The 18345-nt window shown below is 46.0% G+C and overlaps 1 protein-coding gene across 4 annotated transcripts in view; it reads right to left on the bottom strand.

The window, feature by feature from the left end:
• Positions 1-18345, bottom strand: part of PSD3 (pleckstrin and Sec7 domain containing 3) — a 926316-nt gene that overhangs the window by 314648 nt on the left and 593323 nt on the right. For 2 of the 4 annotated variants that reach the window (XM_075352479.1, XM_075352481.1), the window contains one exon: positions 2281-2370. In XM_075352479.1, coding sequence (XP_075208594.1) covers positions 2281-2370 — 90 coding nt within the window. Of the gene's footprint in view, positions 1-2280; positions 2372-18345 lie in introns of all 4 variants that reach the window. The other 2 variants (XM_075352480.1, XM_075352482.1) reach the window with 1 other exon arrangement.

An 18345-nucleotide genomic window follows, 5' to 3' on the forward strand; every position in this document is an offset into this window, starting at 1 on the left:
CCACAGCTTTCATCTCTGCCATGAATTGAATTGTCATTATAATCCTGTCTGTGCTGATACTGAGACTTCTGAAAAAAAAAAAACAGGAAGTATGAGTCTAAAAAAACCCAGTGACTAGCGTAAGACTAGTGGATGAGCAGAGAAAATGTGATTTTCATATATATTTTTGCATGCTTTAAACCAAAGTAACAAATGGAACTAAAGTAATAATCATTTAATAGAATAAAATGTTTTTCATAATACTGTGATAAAATAACAAAATGCACTAAATGTATATTGATTTTCCTTTTGAAAGTTATGAAATTATATGAGACATTCATTTCCTTCTTATAATACACTCTTTAATATCCTCAGCCTGTCTTTTACACCATCTCGCTGGCTTTGGCATGTGGCCAGCAATAATGCAGACGGTTCAGAATTCAGTCTATGGCTTCACGACTGTTATATATCAGATTGAACAACTGTTCTAGGAAATGTGACCCTGACACCACATTTTAATCTTTTACACTGAAAAAAGCACAAAAGACTAACACCATGTGCTTTATCATGAAATCAAAGATTAATTAAAACTCCAAAACCTGTATCACAGTGACACTCTGAAGATGCCATGTGGTGGGGTCAATCACTACCGTCAAGGTGCCCTAGTGGATTGTGAAGACCTTAAAATATTCCAGGACTAGTAAGAGGATTCTGTCTGCCTACCACGTTTTCCATCCAAGAAAAGTGAGGGTAAAAGGGATCAAGAGAAGAACCAGTTAGGTTTTAAATGGGTATACCTAAAAAAAAAATAAAAAAATGAACTGATATTTTGCCAATTGTGAAATGGTGAGAAACCGTATTGGACTGGCCCACCAGTAACTGACTCTGGAAGCCCACTGTTCAGTTACTTCCAAATATTACATCACCTTCATTCACAAAATGACCTACTATATGCTACTATAGAATGATAACCTGGGTAGTATGTTAAATGAATGACTGTCTATAAATAGTGAAACAAGTGCCAACAACTGATAATATAGTGGTGTAAGGAGCAGATCAGGAGATTCACCTGTTCCCCTGTGGGCCAGTCCGAGACTTGACAGAAGGTCATGTAGCATGAAATCCCTATGGATGTCGTTTGTCATCACACCAAAAACTAAATAGTGAAACAGAAGTAACCCATGGAGGCTGGAGAAGGGAATCATGAGCAGAATGATATAAAAGTATCACATTCATTACATATAGGAACTCTTAGAAATCTCAGAAAATACTACTGAAAGTATGGAAAGGAATGGTAGTCATCTATATTTTGTGCATGAATCAAACCCAACCCTTGACACTAGATGATGATAGCAGATTATTAGTGATGAGCTAGCATTACCATGCTTGGGTGCTCAAACGGGCTCAACGCGTGTAACAAGTATAAAGCGGGGTTTACACACTGCAACATCGCTAGCATCGGCTAGCGATGTCAAGCGAGATAGCACACGCCCCCGTCGTACGTGTGATATTGTGTGATCGCTGCCATAGCAAACATTATCGCTACGGCAGTGTCACACGCACATACCTGTCCAGTGACGTCGCTAGGACCGCCGAACAATCCCCCCCTCAAAGGGGAGGTGCGCTTGGTGTCATAGCGACGTCACTGCGACGTCACACGGCAGGCGGCCAATAGAAGCGGAGGGGCGGAGATGAGCGGGACGTAACATCCCACCCACCTCCTTCCTTCCGCATTGCCTGTGGACGGAGGTAAGGAGATGTTCGTCGCTCCTGCGGTGTCACACATAGCGATGTGTGCTGCCGCAGGAACGACGAACAACATCGCTAATATGCAATTAACGATTTTTTGATTCAGGACGACCTCTCCGTGGCAAACGATTTTGGCCACTTTTGCGATCGACTAAGGTCGCTCGTACATGTCACATGCTGCGATGTCGTTAACGTCGCCGGATGTGCGTCACAAACACCGTGACCCCGACGATAATAAGTTAACGATATCGTAGCGTGTAAACCCCGCTTAATAGAAGTCAAGGGGGAATGCAAGCATTTTCCGGAAGATCTTCTGTAAGAATGCTCACATTCCCCATTGACTCCCATTATACTTGGTGCACGAGTTGAGCCCATCTAAGGGTCCGACTCCTCGTTACCAGTACCGAGCACCCGAGAATGGTAGTGCTCGTCCATCACTACAGATTACATCTCTAAAAATTGCATGATGTAATAATGACAGAATAGCATAACGATATCATAACATAACCATTACAGCGCTAAAATAGGAAACTCAACAATAGTAGGACTGACCTTGAGAACCCCCTGTGGGAAATCTGTGCCTTCATTCACCCCTTGAAGATTGGCAATGAATTCCTGACAGCTCATCTTCTTTCCAATATTCTGAAAAATGGAAGGTCATGAATTACAAATGATATATTCTAAAAGCATTAATTAAAATGTGACCAAGGCAATGATTTAGACAGGTATGAAATGGATTGCCTGAAAGTATGGCTTTATTACTGCTGCGGGTTGTGTCCAAAACATGACTGGTGTTAAAACATATATATGTAGTTAGTACATGGGCAATGAGACGTGTATCAAGGGCAACTCAAAAGAAATGTGAGACGACAGCTCGGAAGCTTTTGTGGACAGAAGGGCAAGGAAGCAAATAGTCACGTGCTACTACAGCTGCTGTCCTCATGTGGTATATGATCTGCAAGACGGCACATTATGGGAGAAACATGGACATTCTAAAACTTAGCCTTCTGCTGCCTTTATTTAAGATGTGTCTGCACGATGGCATTCATATAAATTACAATCACATCTTTCTCCAAGATGGTAGTTTACCACTGAACAAGACAGATGACCTGGCCTTGACTAATCAAACCTATTCCTGTAATAAATCACTAGATACACTTCCGTTCTGTGACACGTGCCACAATGCTATGCTTGGTAAGACATATCTGTCAGGAAGGAACATTCATCAAGAGAAGAGTGATGAAGCCAAATCATACCGAATCCGGATGAGTCTCAAAACGACCCAAAATAAAGCACTTTGCTTTGCGTGTCGGTGTCACAGTACCCCTAAATACTATATGCTATAGCGCCAAGTTCTATACGCTATACAAAAACTACTCGACTGTGAATTTAATAGTCACAATGAATATCATTAACTGGGGAGGATGGAGGGGACACATTACTACTTATTATACTATCCTGAAGCAGCATACAATGGACAAGTGCAAAATGGATATTACAAAATAGCTAGCTATGTAAGGGTCATGCAGATGTTTGTCCAAATCTGTCAGATCTTGAACCGCAATGCACAGAATAGTTGCGCGTCATAGAAATATATTAAGTTGTCACGCTACGGTAGGCAGACGGGCAGCCAGTCCACGCATTGCGTTCTGAGATCTGACAGATTTGCATAAACGTCTGCATGAGCCCCAAGGATGGGTACACACTGCGCTTGTGTTTGCTGTCAAGTGTATATGTTCAGGAGGTATACGCCTGATGGTAGACATCGTTTAGATAGCTGCCCCGCCATCACTTCACCATAGGGAGGCATTACCAAAAAAATAGTATATTTGTGGTGACCCTCTGAATAGGAAAGTGCAATCTACAGTACCTTGCTATAACTGCATGCCAAGACAAACCATCCAGATGGAGGCCAAAAGTGTGCTGTATGATAGATGGGAATCTATGGTAAATTTAGGCTGGGTTCACAGAGAGTTTGGGCTTACAGCTCCATCAGGGTTTATGTCTGAACCCGGGCAAAACAGGATTCAGGCGTATCCATCGACATGGCTATTGATTATAAAAGCCGCTTTACATGCTGCAATGTATCTTACAATGTGTCGGCGGGGTCACGTCGTAAGTGACGCACATCCAGCATCGTAAGGTACATTGTAGTGTGTAACAGCTACGTGCGATTGCGATTGAACGGTAAAACGTTCATCGCATGCACGTCGTTTATTTCTCATAAATTGAACGGCAGGTTGTTCATCGTACCCGGGGTAGCACACATCGCAGTGTGTGACACCCCGGGAACATTGAACAGATCTTACCTGCGGCCTGCGGCTCCCGGACAGCAATGCGGAAGGAAGGAGGTGGGCGGGATGTTTACGTCCCGCTCATCTCTGCCCCTCCGCTTCTATTGGCCGGCTGCCACGTGACGTCGATGTTACGCCGAACGTCCCTCCCACTCCAGAAAGTGGACGTTCACCGCCCACATCGAGGTCGTATGGAAGGGTAAGTACGTGTGACGGGGATTAATCGTTTGTGCGGCACATTCAACAAATTGAACGTGCCGCACATACGATGGGGGCGGTTACGATCGCATACGATATCGTATGCGAAATCGTAACATGCAAAGCAGGCTTAATGATGCAGATGGAGTCACAGTGTGCTCTGTCGTGCATCACTTCCGGCCGTACATGCCTAATTTAGGTAGTCCGACATAGTCGACTGCATTTTGCTACCATAGGCTGAAAATAGAGCCACTGTGTGCTCTGTCGTGCATTATCTGCATCATTATAGTCAATAGCTCCATCGGTGAACACGTCTGAGTCCATTTTTGGGGGTTTGGCTATAAGTCCTGATGGAGCCACTGACCATAGGGCCAAACATGATGTGAACACAGTTTAAAGAATATGTCGGGGAAAGCTTGCACAATGCACTTTGCCTTAGGAGGCCCAAGCACAACAGTGGGCCAAAACGATGGTTTGTCCCAACCATTCCGCCGGCACCTAATATATATCTCCAGACTCCTCCATATTCAAAAGCATTTACTCTTCCAAGCGATTCTATGTTCTCTACAAGTAAGCAGCAGCCAGATTCCTGTAGCGACAGGTTATCTCAATAAAAAAACAAATAGATCGGCAGTCCAAAATCAGACATGCTGGATCCTTATTTCAGGGGGCACTTATATACAGTGCCTTGTGACAGTATTTGGCCCCTTGATTTCTTTCAACCTTTTCCAACATTTCAGGCTTCAAACTCACATTTCCTTCCTGTCAATTCAGTCAATAGTGATTCACAAAGCTATTATACATATTTACAACCATGGCAGAATTGCATGTCAAAGGAGAATTCAATAATCTACACAGATTTATATATCCTGGGATGAACAAATTATTTATAATGTTGCCTAAATAATAACAGTTAAGTTGAGATATTGTAAAACTAAAGTATAAAGTAATTGGCAAAATTCTGATTTACATTTAATAGCTGCTATAATTAAAAGGAATCTGTTACCACTTTTGATCTATCTAACCCTTTAATGTAGGCATACAGGTTATAAAATGCTGAAAAATGTCATACCTGTCTGTCTCATATCAGATGTCTTGTGAAAAAATCATATTTTATCACTAAGTAAAATGAGCTCTTCCAGGCTAATGGGCGGAGGCTGCCTGAAAGAGAAATAGAGAACTCCACCTCCAGAAATTATATTAAATAAAAGGGGCATTACCAGAGTGATGTGTGATGGCCGCTCTCTGCTCTCACTGCAGAGCTGTGTGTGATTATAACTGACACTTCTGCAGGTTCCTCTCAGCTTCAGCCTCCATCTCACAGGCAGACAGTGTTATAATATTGTTGCAATACAGCAGAACTGTGAGAGCTACAGCAAATGTGTTTGCAAGAAGTTAAATTTCAATTCTTCTGTTCAGTGTTAGTTACTTGTCTCACAGTGGTATCTCCCCCTTCTATTTATAATAATTTTCTGAAGGCGGAGTTATCTTCCAGGCAGCATCCACCCATAGCCTGGAAGAGGTCCCTTACACATAAGAAAAATGTGGGAAAAAATAATCTGGAGATATCAAGGTATAATTTAATTCAGCTTCCTATGACTTACAAGCCCATATAGATGGCTTAAAGGTGTTTATCCTACTGACAGATTCCCTTTAAGGGAATCAAACTCTAAGAGAAGACTTCTAAGAACATGAGTCCCCTTAACACTTTTCACTGCAGAATAAACAATCATGTTTGGGGTTTTTCCAGGGGGAACTGGTAATGTGACAGGTGGCTTTATGGCATACTCTAATATAAAATATCAAATCTCAAATCATGTCAATATACCACAAAAGAAAAATACTTCAAGATCATTCTATAACAGCACTACATAGATTGGTGGTTTGGTACCAGATTATAGAGGCCAAGCCATGTCCATTGTTAAAGGGAACCTGTCACCAGTTTTTTACCCTATAAGCTGCGGCCACCACCAGTGGGCTTTTATATACAGCATTCTGACATGCTGTATATAAGAGCCCAGGTCGCTGTGTAGAACGCAAAAATGACTTTATAATACTCACATAAACCGGTCGCTGCAGTGGATGTGGCGCAGATGGGTGTCTTCGTCCTCCGGTGCCGGCGCTGCCTCTTTCAGCCATCTTCGTCCTCCTTCTGAAGCCTGTGTGCATGACGCGTCTACGTCATACACACTCGCCGGTCCCGCACACGCGCACTACAATACTTTGATCTGCCCTGCTCAGGACCTGAATGCCGGTGAGTGTCTATGACGTCAGACGTGTCATGTACCGCAGCTGCAGAAGGACGACAGAGGCCACGACAAAGATGGCCGAAAGAGGAAACGCCGGCACCGGAGGACGAAGACGCCCATCTGAGCCACATCCACCACAGCGACCGGTTTAGGTGAGTATTATAAAGTGTTTTTTATGTTCTACACAGCGGCCTGCCCTCCTATATATACAGCATGTTAGAAAGCTGTATATAAGAGCCCACTGGTGGTGGCCACAGCTTATAGGGCAAAAAACTGATGACAGGTTCCCTTTAAAGAGAACCGGTCACCGGGATTTCATACTGACAGACATGGCTGTAATCGCACTGATTGCATTGTTACCTTTGGCAAAGAAATTTGCTTTGCTGTTCTTCGGTAATCATCATTTGACGTTTTTCTGCTAATTATATTCCAGTGCACAGGGTCTGGACTGTAGACTGGGTATTATCCTCCCTGTCTGTGATTCCATGGGCCCTCCACATGCACTGGCCCAGAATAAGAAGAGCCTAACAATTTTCTACAATCTGTTTGATTGTATCACAATGCTAACAGAAAAGCAGAGGAAGACGGATATTTTGGTTACGAGTTGAGTATTTGTAGAATATTCTAGAATTCTAGACATAGACTTCATTATGGTCTGTTGATGAAGCAATCTTTATTTTGGTAAAGGCCATTGGGGATTGCTGCCTCATCCTCTTCTTAAAGAATCTAGCATGTCATTTTTTCCAGGTAATCACTAATTATTTTCTCTCACAATGAGCCAACCAAGATGCCTTAGAAGGCATCTTGATGATTTGTTTTGTTATTGCTGCATGACTTGTGTTCTCAAGATGCCTATAATTAAACCTGTTGGATGGCAGCTGAGTCTTCGCCACAAGAAAATTCACATTTTTTTTGTGAGACACTGGATGCCCTGGGGTCATTTAATTGACACTCGTTTGCTGGCAAATCCCATTTTTTTTATTACTGTGCAATGATTAAGAATACAAATTGCATAACATCTGTGAAGATTCAATATTGCCTAATGACTAGTTGATATATTGAAGTTCAAGTTAAAGGGAACCTGTCAGTCGATTCATGCTGCCCACACTACAGGTTATATGACTGAAGCTAGGTATGTTTTACTCTGAAATGCTCCTGTATCAACAGGTTTTACTTACCTCATCTGAGAGCAGCATGATGTAGGCAAAGAGATCCCGAATCCAGCACTGTGTCACTTAGTTTACTGGGTGCAGCCGTTGTGACACAGAGTTTTTAGATTTAGCAATGCAGCAGAGCTGAGAGCGCTGCCCTATCCACACCAGGCTCTATATATACAATGTCTACAGACAGTGAGCTGCTAATCACAGCAGGGGGCATCTGGACTAGCTGACCTCTAGCTGACCTAGTCCATCAATGATAACCTATTGAATTTAAAGCGGGCATTGCAGGTAAACAACTGCACACAGTGTGATAAGAGACTCCGCCGAAATCTGTTTGTTAACCCATACAGCATGCTGTCTGCAGATTACATAGTAAAAACCGGCTGACATATTTCTTTAAAGATCCATCCAGGAACACAGGGAGACCAGTACCACTGCAGGTGATTAGCAGGTCTCTCCTTACATACATACACACATGACCTGTCAATCAAATAAAGTAATACAAGGAGAAGCGTCTTTTTATGGTCCACAGCTGGATCTCTAAACAGATTCTTTTTTTTAATCATAATATTTTATTTTTTTCAAAGAAAGGTACAACAGTAATACAAAGTACAATGACTACTAGACAGCCAATAGTAAGATCAGAATAAGACATTAAAAGGTCTTACACAGTCATATTACTAACAACAACAAAAGGAAGGGGAGAGGGTTAAAGTAAGGGGGGGGGAGGATAGGTATGGAGTGGGAGAAAGACAGCCTATACATATCTATTTATCAAGGACCAGCCTCGCGACCAGAGGTTGTTTGTGAAGGTTGTGGAGGGTTTTGAGGGGAGGAAGCCCAACATCCCCACTGATTCCGGACAGCGATTTTCTTTCGTAAACAGCTTCTGTTACACACCGGGGCATTTCGGAGGGAAAACATACCTGGCTGCCATCGCTCAACCAGATGCTGACTCATGCTGCCCATGGTGTGGCCAGCATGAATGGACTGACAGGTTCAAGGCCTCATTTTAGATGTTTGTAAATCAAGTACGGGATCTAGTTGTGATTTTTAGGGATAAAACATGTACTCATTAAAGCCTATAGTGCTATTCACATATCCTTTTTCTTTTCTTTCAAAAGTCAGTTTCTGATCAGAGTCTTGGATCAAAATTATATGTTTTCGGGAATGTAAACAACAAGTATTTGCTGCAAATATCAAAATTGTGGTTTTTTTGTGCAGGAAAATCTATGCATAAAAGCACCTTTTGCTGTTTTTTTTTCATGCATTTTTATGCATTTTTTCCCATCCATTGGGATGAATGAAAAATGCTGTAAAAACACTGACGCCCTGCATATCTGAAACATCTTCATATCTGTAAGGAAGAAACAATCAACATGTGCATGAGATTTCAGAAATCCGGTTCACTTTTCCAGGACAGGAAAATGCTGCATTTTTCGTGCCAACATATAGGAAAAACACAATGTGTGACCATTCCCTAAGGGTCAGTGAACATCACAGCCAGCGCACATTGTCATCTATGTGCTGTCTATTTTTAATTTGCAATGGGCAAAAGTTATGTAATGCATTTCTTTTTTAAAGGGAACCGGTCACCACTTTTTTGGACTATAAGCTGCGGCCACCACCACCAGGCTCTTATATACAGCATTCTAACATACTGTGTAGAACGTAAAAATCACTTTATAATACTTACCTAACGGTCGCATGGTTGGCCAGATGGGCGTCTCCATTGTCCGGTGCCGGTGCCTCCTCTTTCGGCCATCTTCGTCCTCCTTCTGACTCCTGTGTGCATGACGCGTCATATGTCATACACACTCGCCGGTCCTGCGCAGGCGCACTACAATACTTTCATCTTCCCTGCTCAGGGCAGATCAAAGTGCGCCTACTCAGGACCTGAATGCCGGCGAGTGTGTATGACGTCGGACGCGTCATGCACCACGGCTAGAGAAGAAGGAGGGCGAAGATGGCCGAAAGAGGCGGCGCCGACAACGGAGACGCCCATCTGGCCAACCGAGCGACCGTTAGGTAAGTATTATAAAGTGATTTTTACATTCTACACAGCGGCCTGGGCTCTTATATACAGGATGGTAGAATGTTGTATATAAGAGCCCAAAGGTGGTGGCCGCAGCTTATAGGGCAAAAAACTGGTGACAGGTTCGAGTAAATTACTGATAAAACGTTGATGGCAAAACGGACATAAGGACCAAACACTAGAGAAAATTTGATCTAAAACGCAGTTGTGTTTTTACGTACGAAAAAAATCATTGACTTCCGAATTAGGAGTTTGCCCTCATTGAAGAATGAAAGATTTGGGGGACTTTTAGGAATTAAGACGAAGACCATTCATACATTACAGAAGGGGCATACAGAACTATGGCAGCATAATATAACGGGATACTTGGAAGGTAATATAAACCTGCATATAGACTCCGACAACTGAAACTAGAGATGTATGGAGAACCGACATAGGAGTACCGGTGGGTGAATTACAAGTGCGTGACCCAAGGTCAAGTGCATGTGGAGGCAGCAGAGCGGACATTAATAATTAAAGGAAGAGATTTGTATGAAGGGTGAAAGGAGAAGGTGTCCAATGAATATCGGGGGAAGGAAAGGAGTAAACTAATCTGTCAAAAGTTGAAAGGTCGCAGTGTCACATATACACCATTCTTCAATTGTGCGGATGCACCGAAGTTGTCACATTGTTCCTCACTCTATAAAGGTGAATATTTATTGTGCAGCCATGTTATTCATTTCTGATCACGATTGTGGAAGAGAGACTTTGCAAGAATTCTTTTACGATATAGTTTTTCCAGATACATGCAAATCAATGGTCTTTCTCATACATTGATAAATTAGAATTAGTCCATTGTAGTCGGATGCCCGGGGCCTGAGGCAATATCTTTCCTCTCTCCTCTATATTATGTGTCTGATAGATTCACAGCAGGGAAGTAGAGTACATGGCAAACAACGGGGGACACAATCAGCGCGTCAGTGCTGTCATGGAAGCTCCTACTCATACAAAGTGAGGGGGTGAGCACAGACACGCTGGGGAGCAGCCATTTATGAAAGAGCAGAAGGACAGTATTACATGGAGCTGCCTGGAGAGGTGCTGCAGCAGCAGACCTGGGGACGGGCTCATGTGCTTTTCTGAAGACAGAAATCACTGCAGGGAGCACCCTCCCTGTACGTCGTGCATAACATTTGCAAATTTCCCTAACCCGTTATATGTAGTTTATGCTTATGAATAATAATAATGATATTTATTCACTTATATAGCGCCATTCATTTTATACATACATCAGCATCACTGTCCCCATTGGTGCTCATAATCTAAATTCCGTATCTGTATGTCTTTGGAGTGTGGGAGGAAACCGGAGTACCCGGAGGAAACCCACGCAAACACGGGAAGAACATACAAACTCCTTGCAGAAGTTGTCCTTGGTGGGATTAGAACCCAGGACCCCAGCGCGGCAAGACTGCAGTGCTAACCACTGAGCCACCGTTCTGCACCTATAATAATACTGAGGTGACCTTCCCTGGGCATTCTTTCATGCCCTCGAACCAGAGTAAATCACACTATTTGAAGGGCAGTTTTTCAATTTAAATAACACTATTTTGAAGGGCAGACCTCCCACCTCACCAGACGCACAGGGAACACAAGCGGTCTTTTCACATTATGCTTACCTACACATAGGTTTTCCTTGCCTAGCAAACTGCTATACCTAAAAGCCCTTTACATAGTCGTCCATATCGGATATTTGAGGTAGAGAGCCCTGGATCCCATTTAACTTGTGGACACTAAACATGTCTTGCATTTCCTTCTGCCATGTGCAATTGAGCTAAGAATTGAGCACTGCTTTCCGACATCCATACCTATTCCGGGTAGCCATCTGCCACATAGCATCCCGGCTTAAAGATTGTTTGACATCATGCCACTCATATATGGATTGGTCTCAATTCTCATACACCATAGTGAACCCCCATAGACAAATCCATTTATATTGATGGGACCCGGTCGTTGCTTCAGGATTCAACAAATCCACCTACCACTAGACAAATAACGTGTGATTACGGCTTACTGTCCCTACCAACACCGTCATCTTGTCCATTTGAGAATCATTACTCAACTAGTCAGTCTGTCCGACCAGATGAAGGCCGAGACGATGGCAGAAACGTTGTCATAGGCGGACCTTCTGCAATTGTACCATTTTTTTCAATAAAAATTCAAAAGAGACATTCACGTTTTTCATGTGTGATTTGCAATTGGGAAGTAAACGGTGTGCCGGAGCTACTTTACCTCTACAAGGCCATTAATTGACTGACTTTAAGGGGTATTCCCATCTCCAAGATCCTATCACAATATGTACAAGGGCATCTCAATAAATTAGAATATCATCAAATAGTTAATTTATTTCAGTAACTCAATACAAAAAGGGTAACGCATATATTATATAGAGTCATTACACACAGAGTGATCTATTTCAAGTGTTTATTTCGGTTTAATGTTGATGATTATGGCTTACAGCCAATGAAAACCCAAAAGTCATTATCTCAGAAAATTAGAATAATTACCACAAAACACCTGCAAAGGCTTCTTAAGTGTTTAAAATGGTCCCTTAAGGCCACGACTCACTAAGCGACATCGTTGTTCCCTGCTGTGAGGTCGCCCATCGTTGCTGATGTCCTGGACCATTTGTTAGTTGTTGCTCTCCCGCTGTGAAGCACACGTCGCTGTGTGTGATAGCGAGAGAGCAACAATCTGAATGTGCAGGGAGCCAGCTTCTGACAGCCTGTGGTAAGCTGTAACCAAGGTAAATATCGGGTAACCAAGCGAAGCGCTTTGCTTGGTTACCCGATATTTACCTTGGTTACTAGCGTCCGCCGCTCTCAGGCTGTCAGTGCCGGCTCCCTGCTCCCTGCACACGTAGTCAGAGTACACATCGGGTAAATAAGCAAAGCAGTTTGCTTATTAACCCGATGTGTACTCTGGCTACGAGTGTTATCGTAGCAACCTGGGCTTCCATAACACCTCAGCAGTGCCACAGGCTGATCACCTCCATGCCACGCCGCATTGATGCAGTAATTCATGCAAAAGGAGCCCGACCAAGTATTCAGTGCATTTACTGTACATACTTTACAATAGGTCAACATTTCTGAGTTTAACATTATTTTTACAGTTGGTCTTATATAATATTCTAATTTTCTGAGATAATGACTTTTGGGTTTTCATTGGCTGTAAGCCATAATCATCAGCATTAACAGAAATAAACACTTGAAATAGATCACTCTGTTTACTGATTACTGTGTGTAATGACTCTATATAATATTTGTGTTTCCCTTTTTTATTGAATTACTGAAAGAAATTAAGTTTTTGATGATATTCTAATTTATTGAGATGTGTAATAATAGTAATACTAGCAAATACCGCCAATAAGAAATGTAATACAGTCCTGATATAGCCATGTCTCTTACCTCATGTGCAGGACATTGCATCTTAGTATCCATGCTTACGACCCTGAGCAACTAACTGTCACTATATGAGTTGATGTAACCATGAATACCTAAGCTGCAATGCCCTGCACAAGAGGTAAGAGGCATGGCTAGATCACGAGAATTATACTACATTTCTTATTGGAGGTGCTTGCTTATATTATTATTATTATTATACCTACTACATGTTGGGATAGGATCGTGGAGACAGGAATAACCCTTTAAAGAAATCTGTCAGTGTCTTAGCCCCCCTCCCAAAAAAACTACTTATATGGTCCTTTGAAACATAAAGTAATCTACACTTTTACTTATGTGAGCCTTGCTACATTGCTGGAACCCCTCCCCCCCCCCAAATGTTATATTCCTTATGCTAGTAAGGCTGGAATCACACTAGCGAGTGTAAAATCGGTCCGATTCTCATGCTAGAAAGTAGGACGATTTCTTCTCACATTTCATCAGTGTGCTGTCAGTGTACTGTCAGTATGCTGTCAGTGTGCAATAAGTTTTTCTCCTCAGCAGCTGCTACTCATGTTCTGTTATGTACAGGAGCATTTACATTGTTCTCTGCTACATGCGATAAACGTATTAAGAAAAACGGATGTCACTAGGTTGGTGTGTGTGCCGTCCGTGTGACATCCGTTTTTTTCACGCACCCATAGACTTGCATTGAAGAGACTTGTGCGAGAAACTCACCAAAAACGCAGCATGCTGCGATTTTTTTCTCAGTCCGATTTGGACTGAGGAAAAAAATAGCAGATGGGAGCTGCCTCATTGATTAACATGGGTCCGAGTGCAATGCGAGAATTTCTCACATAGCACTCGTGCGAGTTAGGCTGCTTTCACACCTCCGTTTTTTGCTCTGCGGCACAATCCGGCACTTTGCAGGAAAATCCCACCCTTTTTGTTTTTGCTGCCGGTTGCGGTTTTTCTGCATAGACTTTAATTAGTGCCGCATTGTGCCGCATGGGCTCGCGTTCGGTCCGGTTTTTGCCGCATGCGGCAGATTTAGCCGATGCGGCGGCCGGATGGAACGTTGCCTGGCACGTTTTTTCGTGCGGCAAAAAAACCCGCATCGCGCCGCATTCGGCCGATGCAGCGCATTTTTCAATGCATGCCTATGGCGGCCGGATGCGGCGCGATGCGGCAAAAACCGCATCCGGCCGCCGCATGCGGTTTTTGCCACTGCACATGCTCAGTAGCATGCCGCAAGCGGCAAAAACCGGATGGGCCACATGGGAAAAACGTATGCAAAGGATGCGGTGTTTTCGCCGCATCCGTTGCATAGCTTGCACAGCCGGATTGAGCCGCACTGCTCAAGCCGGATGTGTGAAAGCAGCCTTAATCGCAAGTGTGACTCCGGCCTAGGCTTTAGTGCTTTTGGTGTAGCAAAGCTTTTCCCGAGCCTTTGCACCAATTCCAGCCACCTTCTTCGGCTTGTCTGACAGCTCCACTGGCTTGATTACACTACAAGCTGACAGTCTAATAGAATAACGTGTTGCTTGACGAAGAATAGAGCCAGAAGCTCAGGAAGTGGATTGGCACGCCCGGTGCAGTAAACCGTCATTTACAGGAGGAAAACAACATCATTTTTTCCAGTAACAGTGCAACAGATTACAAGAGTATAGCTATCGAGTGCCTTATGTTTGAAATGACTACATGCCCAAAGAAGCAATTTTGAGGATGGTGGAACATGCTGGCAGATTCCCTTTATGGACACTGTCTAGAGATCATGTGTTGCACTATCACTAGCTGAAACCCCAAAAATGGAAGAATTGTGGATTTTTTGTCATTTCAACACAATAGGAATGTTTACCTGTTTTTTTCAGGACATAATATGATAAAATGAAAATGTGACATTCAAAAATACAATGCATCCCATAAAATATCAAGTCCACCTACAGCTATGACGAAGGAGAAATAAAGTTATAAACTCTGTGGGAGGAAAAATAATAATACCCTAAAGGTGTTAAATAAGTGAATTGGAAGTTATATTCAGACAGCTAAGGCCCATTTCATACATCCGGCATTTTGCCAGATGCTGGATCCAGCACGTATGCTGTACAGTACATTCATTTACAGTGGAAGCGCGACACCATGCGGACAAATGCGGTTGTGCATGAAGCACACAACTGCATGGTGTCGCGCTTCCACTGTAAATTAATGTACTGTACTGCATGGTGTCGCGCTTCCACTGTAAATGAATGCACTGTACTGCATGTGTCGCGGGCAGAGGAGGGGACGCTGCGCTCTCCCACTGCTCGGGTCCGGCCGCTGCTGCTGCGGCTGCTCGGTGGTGGCTCGAGCGGTGGGCCGGATCCCGGGGACTCGAGCGGCGCTCCTCGCCCGTGAGTGAAAAGGGTGGGGATTGGATTGTGGGGATTTGGTTATTGTCCGTGACGCCACCCACGGTTGTGGTGATATTGGTGACACCACCGCTGCTCTGGACGGGGATCCCGGGAGCGATGACTGGGAGCAGCCTGGATGTTAGTTCTCCCCTTCGTGGGTAGGGGGTTGGTTGTCCCGGGGCCCGGTGATGGGGTAGGGATGGATGACAGGCGGGTTACGGGGCCTGGCGAGGTGCAGGGTCGCGGGGGCAACGCTGTGCCGCACGGCACGGTGGTACTCACTCAGCCAATGATGAGGACACAGTTCTCGGTAAAACACACGGCTGAATGGACGGGTCCCACAGATGGCTGCGGTGTTTCTCCTCCTGGCAGGTTGGTGGTGACTGCCTTTCCCTGCACCTGTGTAACGTGTACGGTTCCAATGGGTTCCCACCGGTAACCCGCTCCCCAGCTTGGATGGGTGCTGAAGGAGCCCCTTCTGCCCGCAGGCTCTGGCCCTGGGAACTTTAGCCTTGGCGGTGACTGTGTTTCCCTCTCTCGGTTGGACTGTTGCCTTCTGACGGGACTTGGCTGCTGGGAAACCCAGGAGGTTCCCTTCGCTAACGGATTTGGCAAATTCACAGCGACTCCTAGCCTTGCCGGGGTCCGTAAGCCCCTGCCGGATGGTGCTGGCTTCTCTTTGCATACCAGTCCGGTAACGCCGGGCCACAGCCCGTCCACGGTCCTTACGGTTAGCTCCAATAGGCCACTCCTGCAGACGGTCACCACCGTCTGCCAATCTTGCTGATCCGTCCGGGCCAAACACCCGGACCAACTTCAGGCTTCTCTTCTGCCACTTCCCTCCTTCCACTTTCACTTCCAACACTAATCTGCCTGACTTTTCCCGCCTCCAGGACTGTGAACTCTTCGGTGGGCGGGACCAGCCGCCTGGCCCACCCCCTGGTGTGGACATCAGCCCCTGGAGGGAGGCAACAAGGGGTTTTGTCTGACTTCGGTGTGCCTGACCGGGAGTGTGGGGTGTGTTGGTGTTGTTCTGTGACGACCTGGCTTGTCCAGGGCGCCACATTCCCCCTTAGTAAAATGCAGTCCGTCCGCGGGTTGCCCGTCCATCACCGGTTTTATTTTCACAACTGAAAAGAGATAATCGGTAAACAGATTACAAGCATATTAACTTCTTCCCACATCGGGAGGTATACTCTTAAACGTTGCTAAATGGTTTCGGCTTCCGCTCTCTCCCACCAAAGTAACCTGGCCCTGATGCTGCCCCTAAGCAAACAGGCAGCACCCCTTGACCCCAGTCCAGCACAAGTTACCCAAGCGGGTTCTGTCCTTTTCAGGGGACCCACGTCCATGGGGAACCCCTGAAACCCCCGGAGGATCGCCACCGGCCGCGGCAGCGGCGGGCCTGGGCCACCACTTCCCTCCAGGCCCATCCTCCAAATCAGCCTCTCCGGAGGCGGTAATGGTTTAGCCATAAAACAACATTTTTATTTACAAACCACAAGTTCGTGGTTGCCCTGCTAGTTCTCGGGCTTGTCCGTAGCAGTTTCTACGCATTGATTGCAAACAGTCCCCACGGGGACAACAGTGCTACGTAGCCAACGGGCTACCACAAACAAAACTGTAGGGTCCCGACGGAGACTTGCCGTAGGGTCCCAACGGGGACTGTCAGCTGGGTCCCAGGGGCCATCCACAACACCTGGCTCCGGTACAGCTTCCTCCTGCAGCTTTCCCACAGTCCACCATCGAACAGCACGAGCCCCCAACGCCACCCTCACACAGGGGTGACACTGTCCCACAGGACTCCATTTTCAGCTGCCGATGATGCAGGTACGACTGCTCCTCCAACCGGACTCCTTAGCCTTGAGGGCCGTCTGGAACGTCAGCAGAGTCCCAATGGGGACCGACAGCAAGGTAATCGGGAACTGCTACCATGCTTTAACTTTTCTTTCTTAATCAGCAATCCCGCGGCGCAGATGCCTTTGCTGCCGCTCCCGGTGCGGAGCACTTTCTGCTTGCTCCGGTTCAGGCGGGGTGGGGGAGGGGCCCAGCCGGAGTCCCCCCGTGCCGGCTACGACCGGTACCTTCGGTAATGAGGGACCCCGCTGTGACATGGCCTGCTCTGCCTCCTGGCAGCTGCATCCCCGCCGTGCCTCCGGTACATCTTTGCTGACGGGCTCAGCCTTCGGCTTCTTCCATGGAAGCGGATCAGGGCGGTCACGGGCTTCTGCTGCAGGTTGGTCCGCCGGGGCGGATTGGCAGGGTACCGCTACCGGTGGTGGTGGTAGCGGGCCTAGTGGCGGGGAAGCAGCAGCCAACACGGGTAGCGGGGGAGGTAGCAGGGCGAGCGGGTATGGACCGGGTCCCTCGGCCGCGATGACCGACCCACTAGGGGTACAGGGGCGTGGGTCACTTACCCTCCCTTCCAAGACTCCCTCCACCTCGCGTCTCCGTATGGCCGCCACCACTTCCGCCATGTCGGCCTCCCACTCCTCCAGGAGGAGCTGCATGCGGACCTGCAGACGGCTGCTTAGCTGGACGGTCCGGACTTCCACCCATGCTGCGGTGCCAGGCGCGGGGACCACGGTGTTGTCGGTCGGACTGAGCATCTTTAGCAGCGGCCTTTTCCAGGAACCAGTAAATGGCCGCAGGGTCCTGGCGTCCCTGCTTCCATAGCCGCGTGCTACATGCGGCCGGCCGCCATTCGTCCCCCCTTAGTCTCTTACCGGCTCCTCCTCTACAGGGGCGGGGCTTCGGCCTTCGCGCCTCCACTACTCGAGGAGATGCTCGAGCGGGAATTTTTCGCGCCCAAGATGGCGGCTTCTCCAATTTTTCGGCCGGACACCTCCGGCGGTAACAAGGCGCACCTCTACCAGAC

The sequence above is a fragment of the Anomaloglossus baeobatrachus genome, chromosome 1 (assembly GCF_048569485.1).
Source record: "Anomaloglossus baeobatrachus isolate aAnoBae1 chromosome 1, aAnoBae1.hap1, whole genome shotgun sequence".
Taxonomy (NCBI): domain Eukaryota; kingdom Metazoa; phylum Chordata; class Amphibia; order Anura; family Aromobatidae; genus Anomaloglossus; species Anomaloglossus baeobatrachus.